The sequence below is a fragment of the Sapajus apella genome, unplaced genomic scaffold, assembly GCF_009761245.1.
Source record: "Sapajus apella isolate SASKATOON/1434 unplaced genomic scaffold, GSC_monkey_1.0 scaffold31, whole genome shotgun sequence".
Lineage (NCBI taxonomy): Eukaryota > Metazoa > Chordata > Mammalia > Primates > Cebidae > Sapajus > Sapajus apella.
Window position 1 is genome coordinate 10,523,241 of NW_022436971.1, and position 21,723 is coordinate 10,544,963.

Below are 21,723 nucleotides of genomic sequence, written 5' to 3' on the forward strand. Positions count from 1 at the left end.
TTTTTTAATCAGGAACCCATTCCCAGAAAAACTAGCGCAGTCCCTAGCTGAGCCTTAATCTATTCAGAGCCATCACTCTCATTACCTGATCACCGCCTAAATATCTCACCACATAATCCTATCACAGTGGCAATTAAATTTCAACATGAATTTTGGAAGAGACATTCAAACCATTGGCAGATGCAGATTCTATACATGTAAATAATTTATTTTCTTTGGAGCAATTATAAATGATACATGTTTATTTTTGGTTTTCACATATTTATTGTTTGTATATAACAATGTGATTGATTTTTGTATGTTGATCTTGTATCCTATGCATTCCTGACTTGTTTCTTAGTTTTAGGGTGTTTGATTTCTTGGAGTTTTCTATATAGACACGTTGTGTGCAGATAGAATTTTATTTTTTCCTTCCAATTTTTGTGTCTTTTATTTCTTTTTCTTACGTTATTGTAGTGGCTAGATCTTTCAGTATGGTGCTGAACAGGAGTGATAGGAGTGGTTATCCTGGCCTTGGCATGTAATATGGAAATTTCACTTCCGTATTAGGGTCGGTCCCTTTACCTTCCCCACTTTTAAATACTGTCTTCAATATCACATAATATATGATTTTTGTTCTGATCATCAAATATGATTTAGAATATACGGAAAGGAATAGTCTATTGTATTTACCCATATTTTTGTTCTTTTTGTTCTTCCTCTGATACTTCATAGTTCTTTCTTTCATCATTTTCTTTCTGTTTGAAGAAATTTCTTTAGCCAATATTTAAGATGAGTGCTATTAGTGGCAGGCTCTTTTAATTTGTCTGAGAATGTTTTCATTTTCTTTTTTTCCTCAAGAATAGTTTTGCCAGATAAAGAATTTGTAATTAACAGTTCTTTTTTTTCAGCATTTGAAAAACTGTTACACTTCCTTCTGGCCTCCATGGTTTCGGATAATAAACCCATTATTATTCACGTTAATATTCTCCGATAGGTAACGTTGTTCTATCTGCTTTCAAAATTTTTCCTTTTCTACCTAATTTTCAAGTTTCAAATTAAGGTATAACTTGGCATGAGTTTCTTCCGGTTTGTCCTGTTTGGGAATAATTTAACTTCTTGAATCTGTAGGTTTGTGTCTTCTACCAAATTTTGGAAGTTTTTAGATACGTTTTATAATATCTTTTAGCTCCATCCTCTTTCTCCTTTTCTTCTGGGATTCTGAATGCACATGAGCCGACTTGAGCTCTTTTCTGTTTCTAGGTCCAGAGTTGGGAAATACTAGGTCTGGATGGGCTTTTTTTTTTTTTGACTGGGGAGACAGAAGGTATCTGAATACCATGTTCTTCAGGCTTGCAGCCCCAAGCTAGTGTCCTTTCTTTTTACCACTCTTCAGAATTTTCCCTTCACGGTCTCTGTTATTACTCCTGTAGTTGATAGTTGTGGTTTGCAGAGGAGCAGGGAGAAGTGCATAAGCCATGTTGTTCAGACCGGGAGTCCTTTACCTTTTATTTTTCTTTTCATGAAACTTCATTTTGAACTTTTGAATTTGTGGACACAAATCTTAGTTTTGCACTTGTTATTATATATCAAAGTATGTAATGATTATCCAATCAAGTATATTATTTATTATGTTTTTAAAAAATATATGCTCAAGTCTATTTTTAGGCCCGTTTTCTTCTTCAAAATTCACCAGAATTTATTGCAAAAACCTTAAGGATGTAATAAAGTAGATAATATTGACATTCCTTTTTTTTAGATATTTTAATATGTGGACACTATCTTAAATTAACATTGTTATATTTCAAGGTAGGTAACAATTATTTAACCGAGTATATTCTTTATCATCTTTTTAAAAAATATGTGCTGAAGTCCATTTTTAGGCCAAATTTGTTCTCTCATAGAAGGTAGCTTGCAGCTAGAGTGGTAGCAGATTTAAAACTGCTTTCTTAAGAGCTGCGTAACTTGACTTGAAACCCTTTTTGAGATGGTGGAGTATGCAAGCACGCATGCACAAAATGGATAATTATGTAAGTTGCTGTATTTTTCACACTTATGGTTTAAATATGGGAGTCAAGGCTCTGAAAAATAAGTTACTAAAAGTTGCAATGATTAGTGGACATTAGAAGAAAACATTTTCTGACAAAGACATACTCTTCAAAAGACTGTGTACATTTGGGAAAGGTGCCATACAATAAAGAGTTTATTATCAAATGCATTTTATACATGGAAACTATTTCCACACTATTATAAAAACAAATATAAACATTTAAGTTATAGTTTCTGTTCTCTTTCCTTCCCTTATGATATAGTTCATATCCTTAAAATGTATATTACAATTTTTGAAAAGGAGTAAATTTAGATGCTATTGAAAGCATGATTTTTTTATTGTTAATCTCTTCCTTTTCATACAGTGGATCACATACAGAAAATAACCCATATAAGTGTATATTTAATAAAAAGGAAAAACTACCTGTTATTCATTTACTGCATTTATTTATGGTAGTTGGAATATTGACACTGCTAGGAACGTCGGAAACATTTCATACAATGGATTTTAAATACTTCTTAAGAGCACAAACCTTTCCCGCAGATAAACTCTCATGTAGACACTGAGATTATGCTGTAGGAAGAAAAGGCCAGCAAAACTTCTGAGATGTCAACATTTTTGGAACCCATTTTTCAGATGCCCAAACAGAGGTACTTTAGTGAAATCACTTAACAGTCACAAAGTATCGTTTATGTAGATGTAATGTTAGCAAATCTGCCATCTTTTGTCCTGTTTTTTCATTTAATAGTAATTTCTCTCGATATCATTTTCTTTTTAAATCTTACATTAATCTCTAATAATGAAACCAGCCACAAATTTATGGCAACTCCATTTGTATTTAATATCATTTATATGACATTATTTTATAAGTGATAAATTATTGTTCATTCACTCATTCATTCATATGTCTGTCCATTCATTGGTTTATTTACTCAATAAGTACTTACTGTATTATGAAATTATTAAAAAAAAAAACACAAAATGGTTGTGGGCTATTATTCCATAGAAGAATGGCAGGGGCTTTTAAGGCATATACTAAATAGCAGGTATTATTTTAAAGAGTGGAGATAGACCAATGAACAAAAAAAAATAGCCTCTTCTTTCAAGGAGCTAACATTTCTTATGGAAGAAGAAAGGCAGTAAGTAAATATATAGCATGTCACGTAGTTGTAAGTGCTAAGAAGGAAAATGAAACAGGTTGAAGGAGATGGACGGGCATGGAGCAGTCCTCCTGTAGGTAAGGCAGTTAAACAAGGCCTTGACTGTTAGGTGACATTTGGGAAACTTGAAAGTGAGGAGGGAGTGAGTCACTCGGATATCTGGAAGAAGAGGGTATCTGGCAGAGGAAACAGATCAGAGTCCCTGAGATGGGAGTGTGCATGATTTGAGATATGAAAGGAACCTCAAAGAGACCCTGAGGCTAGAGACGAGGTGAAGGTGGTAAGGTCAGAGAGTTACAGATGGATGGATGTCTTGAGTTTTTCTTTTTGTTTTTTTAAGTTTCTTTATAAATAGGCAAGGCATCATTGCCAAACTCCCAACTCAAGGTCCAACCTTAATATTAAAAGCTTATCTAGCTTATTGAATTCTCTGGTTTCAGAACATCCTGATCTGATTATAGCTATGTGTTGGCTCTGTCACTTGCTAGCCATGCCACTGGGTAATTGCCCTGTTTCTTCATCTGTAAAGCCGAGGTTGCTAATACCTGTGCTGTCCTCTGCACAAAACTACTGTAAGGGTAAACTGACTGTATTATGAAATTATTTTAAAAAACACACAAAATGGTTGTGGGGTATTATTCCATAGAAGAATGACATGGCTTTTAAGGCAAGCTTTGAAGGATCTGGTGGGTCACTGTAAGAGCAAGGCTTCTCATAGCAATTAGCAAAAATTTCATAGTACATACCAGCTTTTGTAAAATACAGAATTCATGGTGTGACTTTTCAGATGGCTTCTTGGAATCAGAGCCAGAATGACCATTAAAGTAAATGTTTTGGAAACATGCATTAGTGCAGACAATTTAGCATGTATACAGGTAACCATTCATTCTCATTATCCTTTCAAGGTTTTATCATCTGAATGTCTGTGTACCCAAATCACTATGAACTCATCATCATGAATGTCTGTGTACCTAAATTGAAAGAATCTATGCTGAGGCTAGAAAATGAGAGAACCAGACTTTGGCTTATTTTTATGCTTAAAACTGGTTTTTGACCTAAAATAGCATACATTTTCATCCACAGAGACATTGGAAATGTAATTTGTTTTAGGACTGCCTCAGTGTAAAAGAAAAACCATTTAGTTATTCAATGAAAGGACAAAGGGGTGTTTTGTATTTGGCAGAGACTACTTTTGCATTAGAAATGGAGGTATAAAGGATATTTTATTCTGTTTTGATTTATAGCAAAAAAAAAGTCTTATGACAGATATACTTTAGTAAAATCTTACATTTCAAATTAGAGACATTTTCAAAACAACATAAAAGTTTAGCAATTTTCTAATGAAAATTAGAATTTCATTTGGGATAATTTAAACTGTAAAAAATTCACCTAATGTTGAGGATGGTGAAACATTAAATTTCAAATAAAACAATTCAGTCTCTTAAAATATGTTAAATGCCAACAAGCCAGTTCTATGGACATCTACTTGTTTGAATTTATTTTGTTAAAGCTAATTAGAACCTTCCTCTGATTGTAGTTCTAAACAATTTTTAACATGATTATCTAAAATTGAGTAAGGCATAGAGCTTTTGAGGTGGTTGTTTTTCTGATGTTGTTGAATCTTAACACATTGTAAAAACTTTTCAAAAAAGTTTAATCAACATAATCAAAGTAGAATTCTTCTATAGACCAATTCAGCCGCCTTTGCCACCAGCTTTAAATATGTGTTTCTTCTTCCAGGTAGACATAGCTGACATCGAGAATGAAGAGAACCGCTACTGTCTATTCATGGAGCTCCTGGAATCTAGCCACCATGAGGCTGAATTTCAGCACTTGGTTTTACTTTTACAAGCTTGGCCCCCTATGAAAAGTGAATATGTGTAAGTATTAAAATAAAGTTAGCCTAACTAGAGTTCTTTTATTTGGACTTTAGCCCTAAAAACATAGCACCTTCAAAAGAGCCAATGAAAGTATAATTATATGTGTGTGTGTCATCAGTGTTTGCCTTTAGAGGAATTTTAAATTGTTTTTGAAATATTGCAGAGTCTTCTCGTTTTTTCCTTGCCTCTGAACTCTAATATTTTATTCAAAAGTATCAGACAATGCTTGATAATATCTGATTTATGATGTCAATGCAAACAATGTAGTTTCAGTATTTTCACGTGGAAATTTCTTGACTGTCTTAACACAGTGTACAGTGCCAAGTGGAGAATCCAAATGGAATAAATGAATAATTCCTACTTATTGAGAACACAACGTCATGTGTAATTTACATATATTATCAGTCATTTACACAACATACCTACAAGTAAAGGTGATGTTATCTGATTTTATTCGTGAAGGAATTGAGGCTCCGAAGTTAAACACCTTCAGGATTCACGCAGCTAATAAGTGGAAGAGATAGAATTCTAACCAACTGCTGGCCGCCTTCACAGCCTGTGTTGTTTCCTCTGCCACGCTGAGCTTGCAGCTGCCACCCATAGCTGCATGGGGTACTTAGCCAGTCCCTGTGCTATCAGCCACGTAACATACCCCTTTCCTCCGGAGGAAGTGGCCAGATTTCCTCTGAGCACATGGGCTGGCTGTCATGAGCTATGGCTTCTCACTGGCAAATGATATGAGCACCAGTGCCCTTGCTGCAAGTGCCTGTTTGCCCCAGACTGATCTTGTTCTCCCCATGCTCAGCTGACATACTCTGCCCTAGGCCAGTGAACATCTGAGGTTAAAGAAGGATGCTTTTCTGAAAATAAAGTCCTATATCCTGTGAGCAGTTAGGACTGCTAACAAATATCTGGAAAATATTCCATGAGACTGTTAGGAATTTCCAAAGCAAACCAAGGAGAGTGGTGCTTTGGTTTTGTGGGTTCTTTTTTTTTGAGACTTAACTTTGCTCTTGTTGCCCAGGCTGGAGTGCAGTGGCACGATCTCAGCTCACCATACCCTCCACCTCCCAGGCTCAAGCTATTCTCCTGTCTCAGCCTCCTGAGTAGCTGGGATTACAGGTGCCCGCCACTACACCTGGCTTATTTTTAGTAGAGACAGGGTTTCACCATGTTGGCCAGACTTGTCTTGAACTCCTGAGCTCAGGTGATCTGCCCTCCTCAACCTCCCAAAGTGCTGGGATTACAGGCATGCGCCACCATGCCCGGCCTTTGTGGCACTTTTTTAACTAAGTGTTTTCAGAAAGAAAAGAAATGTTTCTTAGATCTCTACATCTTTGGCAGCGATGGCATGCTGACTTGTATTTAAGAACAGGTTTTGACCTTCACTATTTGAAATCCATAATGCAGGCTCTCACATCATAAACACCTTTAGTTCACAGTGCACTTGTGTTTGGTACCAGCGATCATGGTGTGGGTGCCTCCACAGCTCAGGGTGCTTATTCAAAGCAGGGTCCTGGGTCCTTTGCTTAACTTGTGGAATCCAGCTCTCCATACTGAGACCTGGAAATCTGCTTCTAAACAAATTCCTGGGTGATGCCCACTGATCAGATTGCCACTAATGCCATATGTTTGTAAGGAAATTAATTAGTAGAGTTGAATTGTAGATTTCTTCATACCCTCATTTCCCAGTTCAAAATATGACACCTCTAGTAGATTAACATTAATTTCCAGTTTTTCTTGCTTTCAGAACACTGACCATTTAAAATCATTCACTTATTCGCAAAAACCCAAATCAGCTTTACTTAAGACATTTATGGCATTTAAAACATTTACTGTGTTTGTAGACCAAAAGTCTTCATTTTTAAAGTTATATTCTTTTGTAGCCACATATGAAATGGAATTTGTAAATTGCTAACCTGAGTTTTATAAAACTCTTTATTAAATCATTAGAATCAGAACAAATCATTTCCCAGTCTGCTCACCCCCACCCCTCCTGTCATTCATGTCTCCTCTACCTAAGAGATAAGCAGAGAGTAAGTCAGATATTCTGGAGAATATATGATGAGATACTTTATAAACAGGTTCTTAGAAGTACTTTTGAATTTTTTTTTTCTTTTAGACAATCCAATTGGGTAAATAAATCACCAAAAATGGGGTGGGGGGTGGAGGAGAGGGAGGATAGTGTGACAGTGACGGCATGTTGCCCATCAACACAAAACGGTGACAACTTATCCACAAGACTGTAATTTTCGAGTACAACTTTGGTTTTTTAGCTTTAGTTCCTCGTAGGAAAATGCATGGAAAACATACTAGGTATATGTTCTTAAGGAAGATTCATTTTCATCCAGCATGTCACAGCTGGCTGGTAAAAAACATATCTTGATAATTTGTTATCCAAGCCTCGTTGCCCCATAGTTCACCATGCTGGTGAACCAGCATTTCTCCTACAGTGAGAAAAACTGTAGAGAAAAACCCAGGAGAGCTGAAGTCAGACTTTGCAAAAGGAGAAAACGGGGAAGTCCTTGAGTATTGGAAGACTCGTCAGCACATCAGGCACTCTCACAGAACTGTGGGTACCTCGAAATAAGCGGTGTTCTTTGTCCTCACAGATTGTCAGTTTGAGCTGAGACACAAAGGCTTTGCCAAGGACTTGATCCCTTGTTACTGTTGCACTTGAAATTCATCTCAGGGCCCAAGGAATAAAATTCCTTCAAGGGCAAGACCATCCCTGGTTGTTCAATGTCTAGAATGTAGTGCTGTGCTAATGAACCAAGAGACTCTTAATAAATAGTAATTGTTTCTTAATGTAGGTAAAATCAGTACCCTGCTGCTGGGGCCATGAAATGAATTTACCACCAACTTGTCAATAGAAATGTAAATTGTGATGTTTCTATGAAACACAGGGTAGTGGCAGTCAGACGAGGGAAAGAAAAGCAAACGTTTGTATGCTGTTGTTTCTAATACAAGGAAACAACGTGAAGCCCAAAATATGATGCTGCTTGTCTGTGGCTTCCTCAAGCTGTGCTCCCCAGCTGACCTCTGCTATGCAGGACCCTGATTGTAACTTAATCCTGCCCTGACCCCGTTATGATAACAATAACAATAATAATAATATCAACAAGAGGCAGTATTGATGTAGTAAATAGTCATGTGTGCTTGCTATTAACACTGATTTTCACAGTTACACACATCATTCATTGAAGCAACTATTCAAGGAAGAAAAAAAGACATTACATAGCTTTGCACAGTGAAAAAACTGAGGCCCACAAGGGTGACTTCCCCAGAACCATACAGCTAGGCAAAAGTATTCAGTAACTTCGCTGAGGACCCAAGTAACCACAGTTTGAGCCCGTGTCTGTCTGGCTGCAAAGCCTGTGCTGTTTCAGTGCTGCTCACTACCTCTGTGCTGCTGGCCTGCTTGCTGATGCCACAGGGAGCTGTTTTTTCTCCTTAAGGTGTTTTCTTTTCTGCAAGGTTGACTTGAAGCATCAGTCACCTAGATTTTGATTGTATTTTACCATAAGCGTGTCACTTCTGTTTTAAAATTTATCACAATTATGATTGCTTTAGTCATTTCCAATGCCTTGTATTTTTCTCCATGAACACTAGCATAACCGATAATCCATGGGTGAGACTGGCTACCATGATGCTAACCAGATGTACAATGGAGAACAAGGAAGGATTGGGGAATGAAATTTTGAAAATGTGTCGCTCTTTGTATAACACCAAGCAGATGCTGCCTGCAGAGGTGAGTGGATATTTTGAGTGCTTTCCTGAGGAGTAGCCCTTTCCTTATCAGAACTCTTTATTATAAGCAACCCTGGTGACTGGACTTGGGAACATTTAACTTAAGTAATTACTGGTAAAGGCCATAATTTCTAATGGATCAGATGAAGAAAAGCAATGCTGAAAGGATGCTTTGAGGCTGCATTCTTTTTGTGGGAGCTCGGGACCAGTGCTTACTGTACAAGTCCCAGAGTGTAACCCAGTTTTCAGTTTCTTCTAGATGTTCTCTTTTGTCAAACTCAAGTTTATGTTCCAAGTGGCCATGGTAGCTCGTGCATTATGTGTCTGAACCAGGCCAGTTGGTAAAGCAGTAGTAAACTTGAACACGCTTCTCAGCAGGTAACCAGCCACTCTGAATTTTACATCCTTTTTGACATCATTATAATGAGATTACATAATCATAATATTTTATTCTTTGCAAAGCACGATCAAAACTCAGGCAGCCCCTTTTTGACCTTTGTTCTCTATTTGATCCCATGGTTTGACTGTCACAGGGGTATTTATCATATGTATATATACACACAGACACATAAACGTATATATATACCCCACACACGTGTGTGTGTGTGTGTGTGTGTGTGTGTGTGTGTGTGTGTGTGTGTAGAGAAAGAGGGAGAACATTCTGAAGTAAGCATATACTAATTTCAGCTCCCTGTTTGGATCCCACCTCAGCAGTACATTGTTTGAATAATTTATATGTCTTAAATTTAAGCATTTGGATAATGGCATTAAATTGATTTTGCATTCCTACTACGTAGGAGATAAACTTGAAAATAAATTTGTAAATATGATCCTTGAAGCATTATTGTAATCACTCAAGGAAAATATTCTCATGAATGCACATTTAATGAATTGTTTTCTGAATGAGGGCTTGGATATGTTTTTTTATTGAATTTTAAAATATTTTATCTATTTAAAAAAGCCTTCCAACTACCAGAATGACACAATTATTCTACAAAATAAAGTACCAACACTGAAAATTACCTCCCCTTACTCTAGTAGAGGGTGATTTGGGCTATGGACTAAGGTCTGCTTGTATCAGCTACTTATGAACCCATGATCTGCTCTGCTACATTGTGGGCACCTGGAGAGGCGAAACCATGGCTGTATCATGTCTATGTCACCCAGGGCAGGATTCAGCCCACTGCCTAGTGTGGGGACTCAGTGCACTCCATTATCCCCACCAAGGTAAGCAACATGTAATTAACATGAGATTCACCTTTGCTTGAATATAAGCTAAGATAAAGCATTGTTAGATGAGGACCAAAGACCAGCAGTGTTTTACTGTCAGTTCTGTCAAATCTAGGTTGGGAAAGCATTGTTTAAGGTCTCCTGTTACTACCTAACGTGGGTGGTGATGGTGATAATGAACATTTGCCAGCACTCTTGGGCTTTCATTTATAGTTCCTTCTTTAACCTTCACCAGCTCCTGTAAGGAGATTCATTATCTCCATTTGACAGCTGATGGATTGGAGGGTTTGAGGTCAGGTTCTTGCTCCTGCTTCCTCAGGCATTGAATGGTGGATCTGATCTTCAAATCAACTCTCTGTGCTTGAAAGCTTGAAAAAGGAATCCTTCCAGAGGAGCCATTCCTACGACAGTTGGGATAAATATGAACATTGAATGTCTCTTATGCACTTCTATAAGTGTTCTTGTCAGTTTTTCCTTTTCAATACTTCCTTCAAGAATGGCCTACAGAATTTAGCATCTAGATGATCAGTGTTTATTAAGACATAAGGTTGTTAGGATCTCTGTCGTTGTCTAAAGAAGTTGATTTGGTCTTTAAAACATCCTTGTTGGTTTGGTTTTACTATAACTTTTGCAAGGTGAGGAATGTAAATTGGCTATGACATGCACACGGCATCCCTGACCCTGACATCATCTCACCAGCTGGTTAATCAGGGCTCAGTAACAGTTATGTATATTGGGGGGTCCCCAAACCCCAGGCCAAGGACTGATATCAGTCCATGGCCTGTTAGGTACCAGACTGCACTGCAAGCGGTGAGTGGCTGGCGATGAGCGAAGCTTCGTCTGTATTTACAGCTGCTCCCATCACTTGCATTGCCGTCTAAGCTCCACCTACTGTCGTATCAGTGGTGACATTAGATTCTCATAGGAGCACAAACACTATTGTGAACTGCACATGTGAGGGATTTAGGTTGTGCACTCCTTACGAGAATCTAATGCCTGATGATATGTCACTGTCTCCCATCACCCCTCCATGGGACCATCTAGTTGCAGGAAAACAAGCTCAGGGTTCCCACTGATTCTATATTATGGTGAGTTGTATAATATTTTGTTATGTGTTACAATGTAATAATAATAGAAATAAAGTGCACAATAAATGTCATGTGCTTGAATCATACTAAAACTGTCCCCACCCCAAGTCTGTGGAAAAATTTTCTTCCACAAAACCAGTCCCTGGTGCCAAAACAGCCTACAGGGACCACTTGTTGTGTATTATCTTTTAGCCGCCTGGGAATAGGTAATAGACATATCTGTCCACAGCAGTAGTATTCTCATCAACATTCCATTTAAATTTTACGTACATAGAAGAAAAGCGCGTTCTTTTTATTGATGAATGTGTGAGAAGCTGTGCTTTCTGTTTCCTATCAGAAAATGACTTGGTGGTTAAATGAAAAGTTCTGGTTTAGCTGTGATGATTCAGCTCCATAATAAGCTTCTACAGCCAGGGGTTGGTACTTTGATGAATAGAGTAATACATTCAGTTTCTTTGTAGTGGTCTCATTTGATCTCAGAATCATCTGGTTGATGTTGCTAAGTGTTTTAAGAGATCAGAAAAGATAGCACAGCACCTAAAGCACACATCTATTAGAGCACTCTTCATACCACACCATGGAAAGGGATTTCCTGCCTCTCCACTTCATTAGAACTGGGAGCCCCTTAAGGGCAGGGAACATCATACAGAGAACAGAAGGAGCTCTAATAATGCCCGAAGCTGTGCTGTTCCTCTTCCAAACAGGGCCACATCCATGTGAACAGGAGAAAATCACCAAACTCTCTGCATCTTTGTTTTCTGGTCTGTGAAAGAAGAGGTTAAACTGGATGGGAGAAAACTAGTTCTGTCTATTCTGTAAGGAGAATGAGCTGAGGCTCTCTGTGTATTGCCTCATCCATAGCATCGTAGCACGTAATTCACTTCCTTTCATAAATCTGTAATTCTCTTAGTTTGAGAGAGGAGGGACTGGGTCAAACCCTGCTGCAAAGTAGGTCATTATCATGTCTCTGTTTAGTTTGATGAAACAAAAGATAATCATTTAAGGAGTTCTCTTGTCACAGTGACTTTCCTTCATTTTCCTTAAACCACTTCAGTTTCTGTCTCTCAATGGGGCACATTCATCGATGATTTTTTTCCTGAGGATGCTGTGATTAGAGGCAATTTGCAAATGGTATGTACTGTTTTTACCTGATGGCTAAATGTGCCCAAATGTGAATTAAAAGTGTTACAGAAGAAGAAACATTACTGTTAAAAAGTGGCAGCATCTTGTTAAGTTTATTTTACTACATTTGGAAGTTGAAGAGTTTCGTTCAGAGGTCTACAATGTTTTGTGTCACTGTAGTGGTAAAACTATGTTACTTATGTTTTTTTCCTAAATTCAGTACCCTTTGGTTGCCCTACTCCGTGATTTAGGAGACGTGTGTGCCTAATTGTTTATGTCAGGGTACTTAAGAATACTCATCTTTCTTTCATCTCCATTTCCTGTTTTTCACTAAGCTCCCATACTTAAAGACTTTTTAAAAAATTCATGACTTCTTAGAATGCCTTTGTGACTGCCTGCTGTTGCTCCTGGGACGTGCTTACTTACGGCCATGATGGTTTTCCTGATAGAAAGTATCATCAACAGGATGAGTGACTTTATCACAGGTCCCATGTCCCACAATCTCAAAAGCTATGTATCCTTCTCAGCTTGTATCTGTGGTAGTATATGAAGCATTCTCAAGAGTTGGGGTAGGTAGAATAAGAAACTGGCATAAAGCAGTTTATTGGCATTTATAGTTTTAAAATTCCAAGGTTCAGCTATTTGTGACTGACCCTGAAGGTCCATGATTTCGCTGAGGCGCAGCTTGAATTAGTCACCGATGCTCTGGGTCTATTGTGTGGAATTAAGTCACCCAGCTCGTGAGTGGGCCTTAATAATTTCCAGCTTCTAAATCTCAATGTGATTGTTCTCTATCAGGGTTGAGCCACTTTTGATAATGTCAAGAGCTTGATTGTTAGAATCAGACAAGTTATGCAATAACACTCAAATTATTTAACCTTTTTACCTCCGCTTTCCCAATGTGATTAGTAGGGCTAAGATCACACCCTTCTCAAAGGATTTGAGGAGAAATTAAATGAGATGATGCACATTAAAACAAAGTATGTAGCAAATCCATGATGTTCAGCTCAGAGCAGCTGCCTTGCTAGGTAGAGATCTTAGACAAGGAGTATGGTGAGGGCCCTGGAGTTCGGACAGCAGGCCCTGCACAACTTCAGAGGCTCTGGAGGACCCAAAACCAAAGCTGCTACAGTGCCCAGTTGGTCCAGGTGCAGTGCATGGAGGCCAGTGTGGAGGCCCAGCTGGCCAAGATCGTGATCAGCTTGGGGCTGCAGGAGCAGCAGTGCCAGGGGCTCTGGACATCCAGGCAGCAGCGATGGGAGCTCAGCCTGTTCTAGGCCTGCTGGAGGGCAAGGACTACAAGCTGCCTTGCAGCCCCCATGCAATGCCCAGGGCATGTAGTAAGCCCCTCAGTCTCTGCGTCACCAATCCCTGCACACCTTGTACCCCTAGTTCCTGCTGTAGGCCCTGCAACACTTTTTGATGCTAGATGCTCCAGGGACAGTACGAGAATTATGTGAGGACAGAAGGTGTGTTGGTGAACTGGTCCTGCTTCTCTCATGACTGTCAGGCCACGGGAACAGTGCCCCAGTGTATCTTCATAAATCCCAGTCCACAGGGAGAACAAACACCTGGTTTTGTGGTCTGGCTCTAAGCCTGGGCCCGCCTAATCCTCTCCATCCAAGGCCTCTCTTGTTCTGTGTCCTGATGGTCTGACAGCTTTGAACTGCATGTCAAATGAGGTGTTTTGTGGTTTTCTCTGCCGCTTCGACCTTTCTTGTGGTTCCTCAAATCCCTTTGTAAATCTCTTAATAAACTTCCTCTTGCAACACAGGGGGAAAATAGCGAACAAACATAGTAGAGGATTTAGCACTTAAAGACAGAGTAAGTACTTGGCCAATAACTGGATGCTAAGAGATGAAAAGTAGTCAGTAGCTCACCTGAAGTGGATTCCTCCATTCTTGGATGTCCTTGCCTCACTGTGTGCCATTTATCCATTATGCTTGTTCAGAGGGGCACACAGGTTATTCTATACAATTTGTCATGAAAGCCAAGGTCAGCCAAGTGTTATACTTAGTCTAAATATCATAAATCACTGAGAAATACTTGTTTACTCATCACTGATAACTTATTGAGTGAGCAAGTGTGTATTCAGAGGGGGAGTTATATACAAGGAGTTTTGGGAATGGCATGTACCAAGGAAGTTGAGAATACAGAGAAGGGACAATATTCTTGCCCACAAAGCAAGGCAGGTAGACCAATGAATGACTACCAGAATACAAGGTAAAAGATAAGGAAGGAAATATTTATACAGTACAGTTAGAACATAGAGTGCTAACCTGCGACATTCAAAGGTGCTTTTGCAAAGGAAGTACGGTGTTTCTGTGCATTTAAAAACTGAGACTTAAAGAGCAAGTACGGGATTAATCAGACAGAGAAGAGCAAAGGTTAAACTATATGCAAACACCTGGAGATGTGAGAGAGTCCAGCACCCAGCAGCCATACTGCCTAATATGGTAGCCACTGGCCCCATGTGGCTTACTAAAATTAAAACCTTTAAGTAAAATTAAAAATGCAGTTCCTTGATTGCACCAGCCCCATCTCAAATGTAGCTTGTGCCTTGTGGCTATGGTATTGGGCAGTGCAGATGCAGAATGTGTGGGTTGTGTCAGAAGGGGCCCCGCACAGCACTCTGTGTGGGATACACAGGTGGAGAGCGTGCTGTGACCTGAGAGGCGGAGGGGAGCACAGGACGTGGCCAGCCAGGCCAGACTGTCATCCTCAGGAGCTTGTTTCATGTTCCCAAATATCTTCTGCAGGTTTTGAAATCACAGGTGATAAGTCTGCATTTCTCTTTGGCAAAGACTGCGCTGTGTCATGTGTTCTTGAAGGCACACTTAGTACTTTTTTGAATTAGAATTCTCAATGTTTGAAGAATATATTTTACAAACTGCTACCCTGCTGCTTCTGATCATTGTCTCACAGGTTTGTGTAGCTCAGTCTTCTACTCTGAAATGTGAGGGCCTTGCTGATTTCAAGAAGAGATGTGCTGGGTGAAAGCTAAAAAACTATAATGAGCAGAATTCCAAAAAGAACTTTATCCTGAGCTTTAAATAGGAGCTTATTTGCATCTCTTACTTTATTGATGCTCTATAATATAAAGCAATTTTGAAAATATAGTAAATTTGAGTTTTTCTTCTCTGATCTGCTGTCTGAATGGCACAGGAGAAAAATCAGTCCCATGGAGGCCAATGATTGTCAGTTCTTTAGAGCAGCCCTTGCTTTATTGTAATAGAGTCATTCATTGTCTGGTTTTTGGACCAAAGTGTTCTCTTCTTTATGTTACAGCTAAAGTCAGGACCCAAATGGCAACACAGCTCAGCAGGGCAAAACAGCTTGCAAATCTTATTCTTATTCTTTTATGCTTTTGTTGTAAAGGATTATTTGCTGCCCTATATGAAAGCCTGCTCTGTGATGACAGCTTCAGTTAGTAAAATAAAGGGCTGAGAATAAAATTCAGATACATCTGTGGAGATCCAAACACATTTTCATTTTTCTGCAACACAGTTTTCGTGAAGATAGACTGTCTTACGTATATTAAGGAGTTAGTTCATTTTGACATTAGAATGATAGACACATTTTAAAATATTTTATTGACTGATTTCCTTTGTTTCAGTGGATGACAACCAGAGGTCGTTAACAATATTAACAATTGATAATACTTTTTATTATTATTAACCCTCTATGCTGAACATCGTATGCTGTATTCATCAATACAAACTCTCACACACAAAAACAAAAACCACAAACGAGCTATAAATACATACATTTTACTTATGAGGAAACTAGGGCTGTCAGAGTTCAGGAAAGTAAATTATACCACTATATCTGTACAATGAGTATTACAAAGCCATTAAAAAAGTGTTGTAGGTGAATATCTGACAACTTGGAAATCTGAACACAATTTACTGTGAACCAAGGGAACTGGGTTCCAGACCCCATATTCAGTATATTCAGTGCGGTCTCAAGTGGCGTTACCTATGCACGCACGCACGCACGCACGCACGCACGCACGCACGCACGCACGCACGCACGTACGTACGCACGCACGCACGCACGCACGTGCGCTGCCGTAGAAAAGGGTGGAATGATCTAGCCAGAACGGTACCGGTGAAACCTGGGGTTCTCGCTCACCCCTGCTCTGTGGTTTCAGGGTGTGAAGGAGCTGTGTCTGCTGCTGCTTAACCAGTCCCTCCTGCTTCCGTCTCTGAAACTTCTTCTCGAGAGCAGAGATGAGTGTCTGCACGGCATGGCACTGGAGCACATCGCGGCTGTCACTACGGTAGGCCCAGTTGAATTTACTTTCTTTTTCGTGTTTCAAGGGAACTAATTGGCACTTTAATAACACCATGGTTGATGGAAGACCCCTCTATCTACAATATTCTCTGACCACGGTAGTGGTTCCTGTTTTGTCCCAGCAGCGTATGTTTATTTTACAACCATTTACTAAGCTCTTCCCATGAACCAGACTCGGTGTTTTGGTGCACAGAATACAAAATCCAAATAAAAAGACAGTTTTCTAGAGAACCATGATGTTAGCCTCCTTAGGAAGAGCAAAGCAGTCATGAACTAGCAGTCCTCTTGCTATTTGAAATTTGGGTCTAGGGAACTCCCATGATTACACAGATTTTCCATCTGTGGATGTGTGTGTTTGGTTATCCCCTAATTAAAGGTAAGACAGTGGTTTTAAGTAGTGTTTACTGGCACCATCTGAAATCTCAAACTCTATTTCCTCTGGCAACCTAAACCACCCCAGCAGCTTCTCGTCTTGAAGAATAACGTACTGGAGTCACGTTGAGATTTCTCCCTCAAGGCTGGTTGTCTTGTTATTATGATTAGGAAGAAACTTTCTCATTTAAAATTTTCCACTTTAGGATTAGATAGCTTAGATTGTGTTTTAACACTCATGTTGTATGATCTTTACTGAAGCCCTTTTGTGTGGAGATCACTCTCTCATTAGAAGTGTATGTGCGTCTGTTTGAGTATACACACTATACACATATACATACTTGCACACATACATAATTTTATATTGTGTGTATATATATACACACTATTTTTTAAACAAAAATTTGCCAGGATATCCTCTAGAGGCCGGAGAAGGAAGGAAAATCTAAAGCGGAGATAGATGCTTGCTACCCAAGACAGTAAAAAGGTTGATGAAAAGATATCATTGATACAAAGCTTTCTTAGTGCAAAAGGGTACAGAAAGGTAAATAGTTACAGAAAGCAGAATATAATTGTATTTGGAAGTAACCATTGTGAACAAAATGAGAAAATCAAATGCCTTTATTCATTTAGATATGTTTTTAAAATAATGTAAAAGCTCCTGCAAGGGTTTTGTGAATACCCTACCTGGTCACCAATAATTAATTGGAACAGAGGCCTCTTTGGGACCTTGACTAAAGTAGCGAATCAAGGGGACTTGTCTTTTGGTAGCCCTCCCACCTATGTGTGCTAAAATGAAAGTTGTATAACTTGGAGAATTTATATGAAACAGAATTACAATGAGTTTTTTTCTTAGCCAGTTCTTTCTTGTAAATCCGAGAAACTGGGAAGAAGAGAAAACTTCTGCAAATTCTCAGTGCATTTTTTTCCCTCCCCACCCTCATATTCTGTGTTACGCATTCTCACAAAAATTTGCCAAGGGGCCTCTTTTAGAGTAAAACAGTGATGTATTATACATTGCCTTTCCACATTCATCATACATGGAGCTCTTTTGATGTACTCCTGGATTCCATGGGCAAAGTGTATCAGTTTTCATTTTAAAGATTCTTTATCTCAAATACACCCATCAGAACTGCAACTAGAACAAGGGGGTCCCTAACTGCTAACTAATCTTACCACCCAGACAACAGCACCTCCCCCCACATATGTACACAGTAACTATCAAAATAGGAAACTAAATGGTAACACTACAGTGCCCAAGTCCCTTTAATATGGCACTGATTTACTTCCGTAACACTTCAATCTGCATGTTAGATGTGCTGCATGGTGCGAAGCCTGTGGTTTTGAAACTGCTCCGCAGACTGAGTAGTTTGCCTGTGGTTGTGATGATAGTGCACAAAACGTCTGTGCCCTTCGGATCCAAGAATCAAAGCCACAGGTATAAATTGCTGAGATGAGTCACTTGCCTACCATTCAGATCCTTCCTTTTAGAAATTGAGTAATGAGACAACTGTGACTTCTCTGCACCAATTTGAATGCTCACATTGGGCTAGCCCATCTGTGCCATAAAAATGTGTCCCCCACAAAAATGCTAAGTGTCTTTGGACTTTTTGCATTCCCCAAAGAGCTAAGGTTTTACAGAGTTTTCCATTTAAAAATCGTTTTTTAGCTTTTTGAAATAATTTTAAATTCACGTTCCGTTGTAAGAGATAATATAACACGGTCTCGTATTCTTCACCCAGTTTCCCTCAGTGGTGACATCTTTCGTAACTGTAGTATACAGGTTGAACACCTGTAATCCAGAAGTCCAAAATGCCGCCAAATTCAACACTTTTTGAACACCAACATGACATTCAAATGAAATGCTCCTTAGAGCATTTCAAATTTCAGACTTCAGATTTTCAGATTAGGAATACTTAACAAGTAAATGTAATGCAAATATTCCAAAATCTGGAAAAACAAACGGACACTTCTGATCTCAAGCGTTTTGGATAAGGGATACTCGCCTGCAATATTATGACCTGGTTGTTGACATTGATAGAATCTGTAGACATTGTACAGAGTTTATGAGTTTGGCAGACACTGCGTGTGTGTGTGTGTGCGTGTGTCTGTCTGTCTCCATGTGACATTGTCACCTGTAACTTCGTGTGGTTACTAACTGCAGTCAAGGTATGGGACACAAGGATCTCTCATGCTGTCCTTATAGCCACAGCCACCTTCTTCCTCTCCACCTCCTGAACAACCCCTGGCAACTGCTAACCTGTTCTCCATATCTATAATTGTATCATTTAAAAATGCTACATAAATAAAATATGAAATCACTATGATTCATCATTGCTCTTCCAACGCCATTAAAGGGCTGTGTTTATACTTTTCTAAGGGAAGAGTTTGGGTGGGCATTTTGGCAGCACTCATGTTTAGCCGTTTTCAAGTCATCCTTGGTATTGCGATGAAAACTGTAAAACCCCTTTTGTTGTTTTTATTTTGCTGTTCACCATGTCCATTAGCAGGGTGCTTGAGTTCATCAGTAACTTCAGTTTTCTCCTTATTAGTTGTTGACAGTAGTTTCTATTGTCATTAAAAGAAAAATACCTGGCAAAGGCACTCCTCTGAGAGCAGTCTCTCCTGCCCCATATGCAGATCTAAGTGGAAAAACACCCCCACTTGTTTGCTGATAGCAGGTATTATTTTGCTGTTCATTGTAACATGCTGACAGCTTTATAGGTGTTTACAGTTAAAAGGATGATGCTTAAGTGCAGATGCCAGAGATAGCACTGACTTTTCCTCCAGCAGTAGTACTCATTTCCTTCTCCAAGCTTGTCTGAAATTGCAGACCTCTGGTGCTTGTAACCTTTTATAAAGGGCCAACAGCCTCTTTCCTGGGCCAGAAATGGAAAGTCCTTCCTTGAGATTGTATTGATGATGAATAATTAAAACCTTGCATGGTATAGACTTCTGGATTACCTTCTCCATCACTCTCAGTAAGATTGAGAGCTCCCTTTCAAAACCTTATTCTAAGAAGGGTGATGCTCCTGATGTGTTTGACTCACATCTCTGGAGTATTCTCTATTTGGATGGAAGCCTCTTGACTTATTCATCAAAGTAAGCAGATACATATTGATAACTGTTTTGTATACTGAACATTCCCGATTTGTAATGGCTCTTGCTCTTCACTGCTTCCTCCTCTTTGGTACTGCTCAGTGCCTCTAGGGCACCCCTCATCCCAGGGGTTGTCCTGAGCTATGCTGTCTGTTAAAACAGTAATTCATGGGGTTATAAGTGTTTAGGTCCTCTAGCACCTAATTAAGGGTTTCACCTTGATGCCAATAATTACCATCTTTCAAATCCCATCTCTTTGCCAAGTACTATAAAAGGCACATTCTCTCTTTATCTTAATGATCCTATGAGAAGACATTATTTTGGTTTCACAGATGAAAACACTGAGGCTCACTCAGGGGTCACACAGCTAGTAAGAAGTCAGAGCTGAAATGTAAACCCCAGACCTAACATTCAAAGTCTATACTCAACCGTGCTTCTGCTTTCAATGTAAGTAGTAGGGCTTTATTACATTGGAAAAGGGTTATTTCTACAGCGGCCTGAAGTTGTTGAGAGCAGCTTGAGGCATATAATATTAGCTCTGCCAAAGGATAGAGCAGACCTAGTCCAGCAGCTCACCTAACTATACTTCCTTTTGAAGCCCACTTGCTCCCTCAGGCTTCTGCTAAGCACTGCTGGGGACTCTGTGCCATTTTGGGTGAGATCCTGACACGAGAGCACCTCTTAAATGAAACCTGCACCCCTTTATCTTAAACACTTTGACCTTAGTCCTGCCCTGGGGATTTTCTCAGATTAGTAAAGTCCTCCTTCCAATGACAGCTCTTCACATATTTGATAAATGTGATTCCTGTCCCCTGTAATCTTGCCATGAAAGCACCAGAATCTTCCAGCATTATTTACAGTGGCCAGTGTCCAGGCTGGGGAGAGAATCATAAAGATTTTCAGAGAAGCATGTGTGAAATCGGCATATTTATACAAAACCAGGAAACCTTCCTGTCTTTGTTCCCTTTTAACTCTATGCAGGTTTCCAGCCAGGACCTCCCTGATGAGTGTCTCTTCCACCTGGAGTGCTCCCTCAGTATTGCCTTCTCCTTGCCTAGCTCAGGTTTCACACACTTTCCCTCTTGCCTCTGCGGGCCATGATAGCAGGCATATTGAGTTGGGGTCCTAACAGCCTCATTTGGTGTCTTCGGAGTCCTTCTTTGGTGTTAATACTAATGTCAGTTGGTTTTTCTCTAAGCGTATCCACACCAGGTTAGGTTGAAGTGAGCGAAATGATTTCAGGAACCGAGTGAGGACTTGCCTTTACTCTTCCAGATACCAGTTGGTGCTGAACTGGCCTCTTTGAACAATCACTGTTCTTTGGGGTCTTTGAGTGCCAGGCTTTTTTGTCAAAATTGTGGGTATGTCTACTTATTTCGAACTATCATTTTAACCTGAGCATACTGAGATCTGATGTGCACCTCCTGTCAGTCATCCTTAGCCTGTGCTCGGTTTTCTTGGTAAAGGAATCTCTGCAGCAGCATCTCCCAGAGATCTTAGCTGGATGAGTCCAGTGATAGGCAGCTCACTCTCCGGGTCAGCCTAGATTCCTAAACAGCAGGGGTGGTTAGTTAACTTACTTGGTATGAATAGACATATCAAGCACCCATGTGCACAGCCTGGCACTGTGTGTGAAGTGAGGAATAGGTAAGATGTTTGTAAAGATGAGATAAAATATTACTGTCACTGTGCTTAAA

At 39.5% G+C, this 21,723-nt stretch overlaps 1 protein-coding gene across 4 annotated transcripts in view; it reads left to right on the forward strand.

Annotated features, from left to right (window-relative positions):
* Positions 1–21,723, forward strand: part of NBAS (NBAS subunit of NRZ tethering complex) — a 434,255-nt gene that overhangs the window by 353,684 nt on the left and 58,848 nt on the right. For all 4 annotated transcript variants that reach the window (XR_004273780.1, XM_032294320.1, XM_032294322.1 and 1 more), the window contains 3 exons: positions 4,930–5,069; positions 8,682–8,820; positions 16,413–16,541. Coding sequence is in view for 3 of the 4 variants with exons in the window: in XM_032294320.1 (XP_032150211.1) it covers positions 4,930–5,069; positions 8,682–8,820; positions 16,413–16,541 (408 nt within the window). In the remaining variant the exon portion in view is untranslated. The remainder of the gene's footprint in view (positions 1–4,929; positions 5,070–8,681; positions 8,821–16,412; positions 16,542–21,723) is intronic.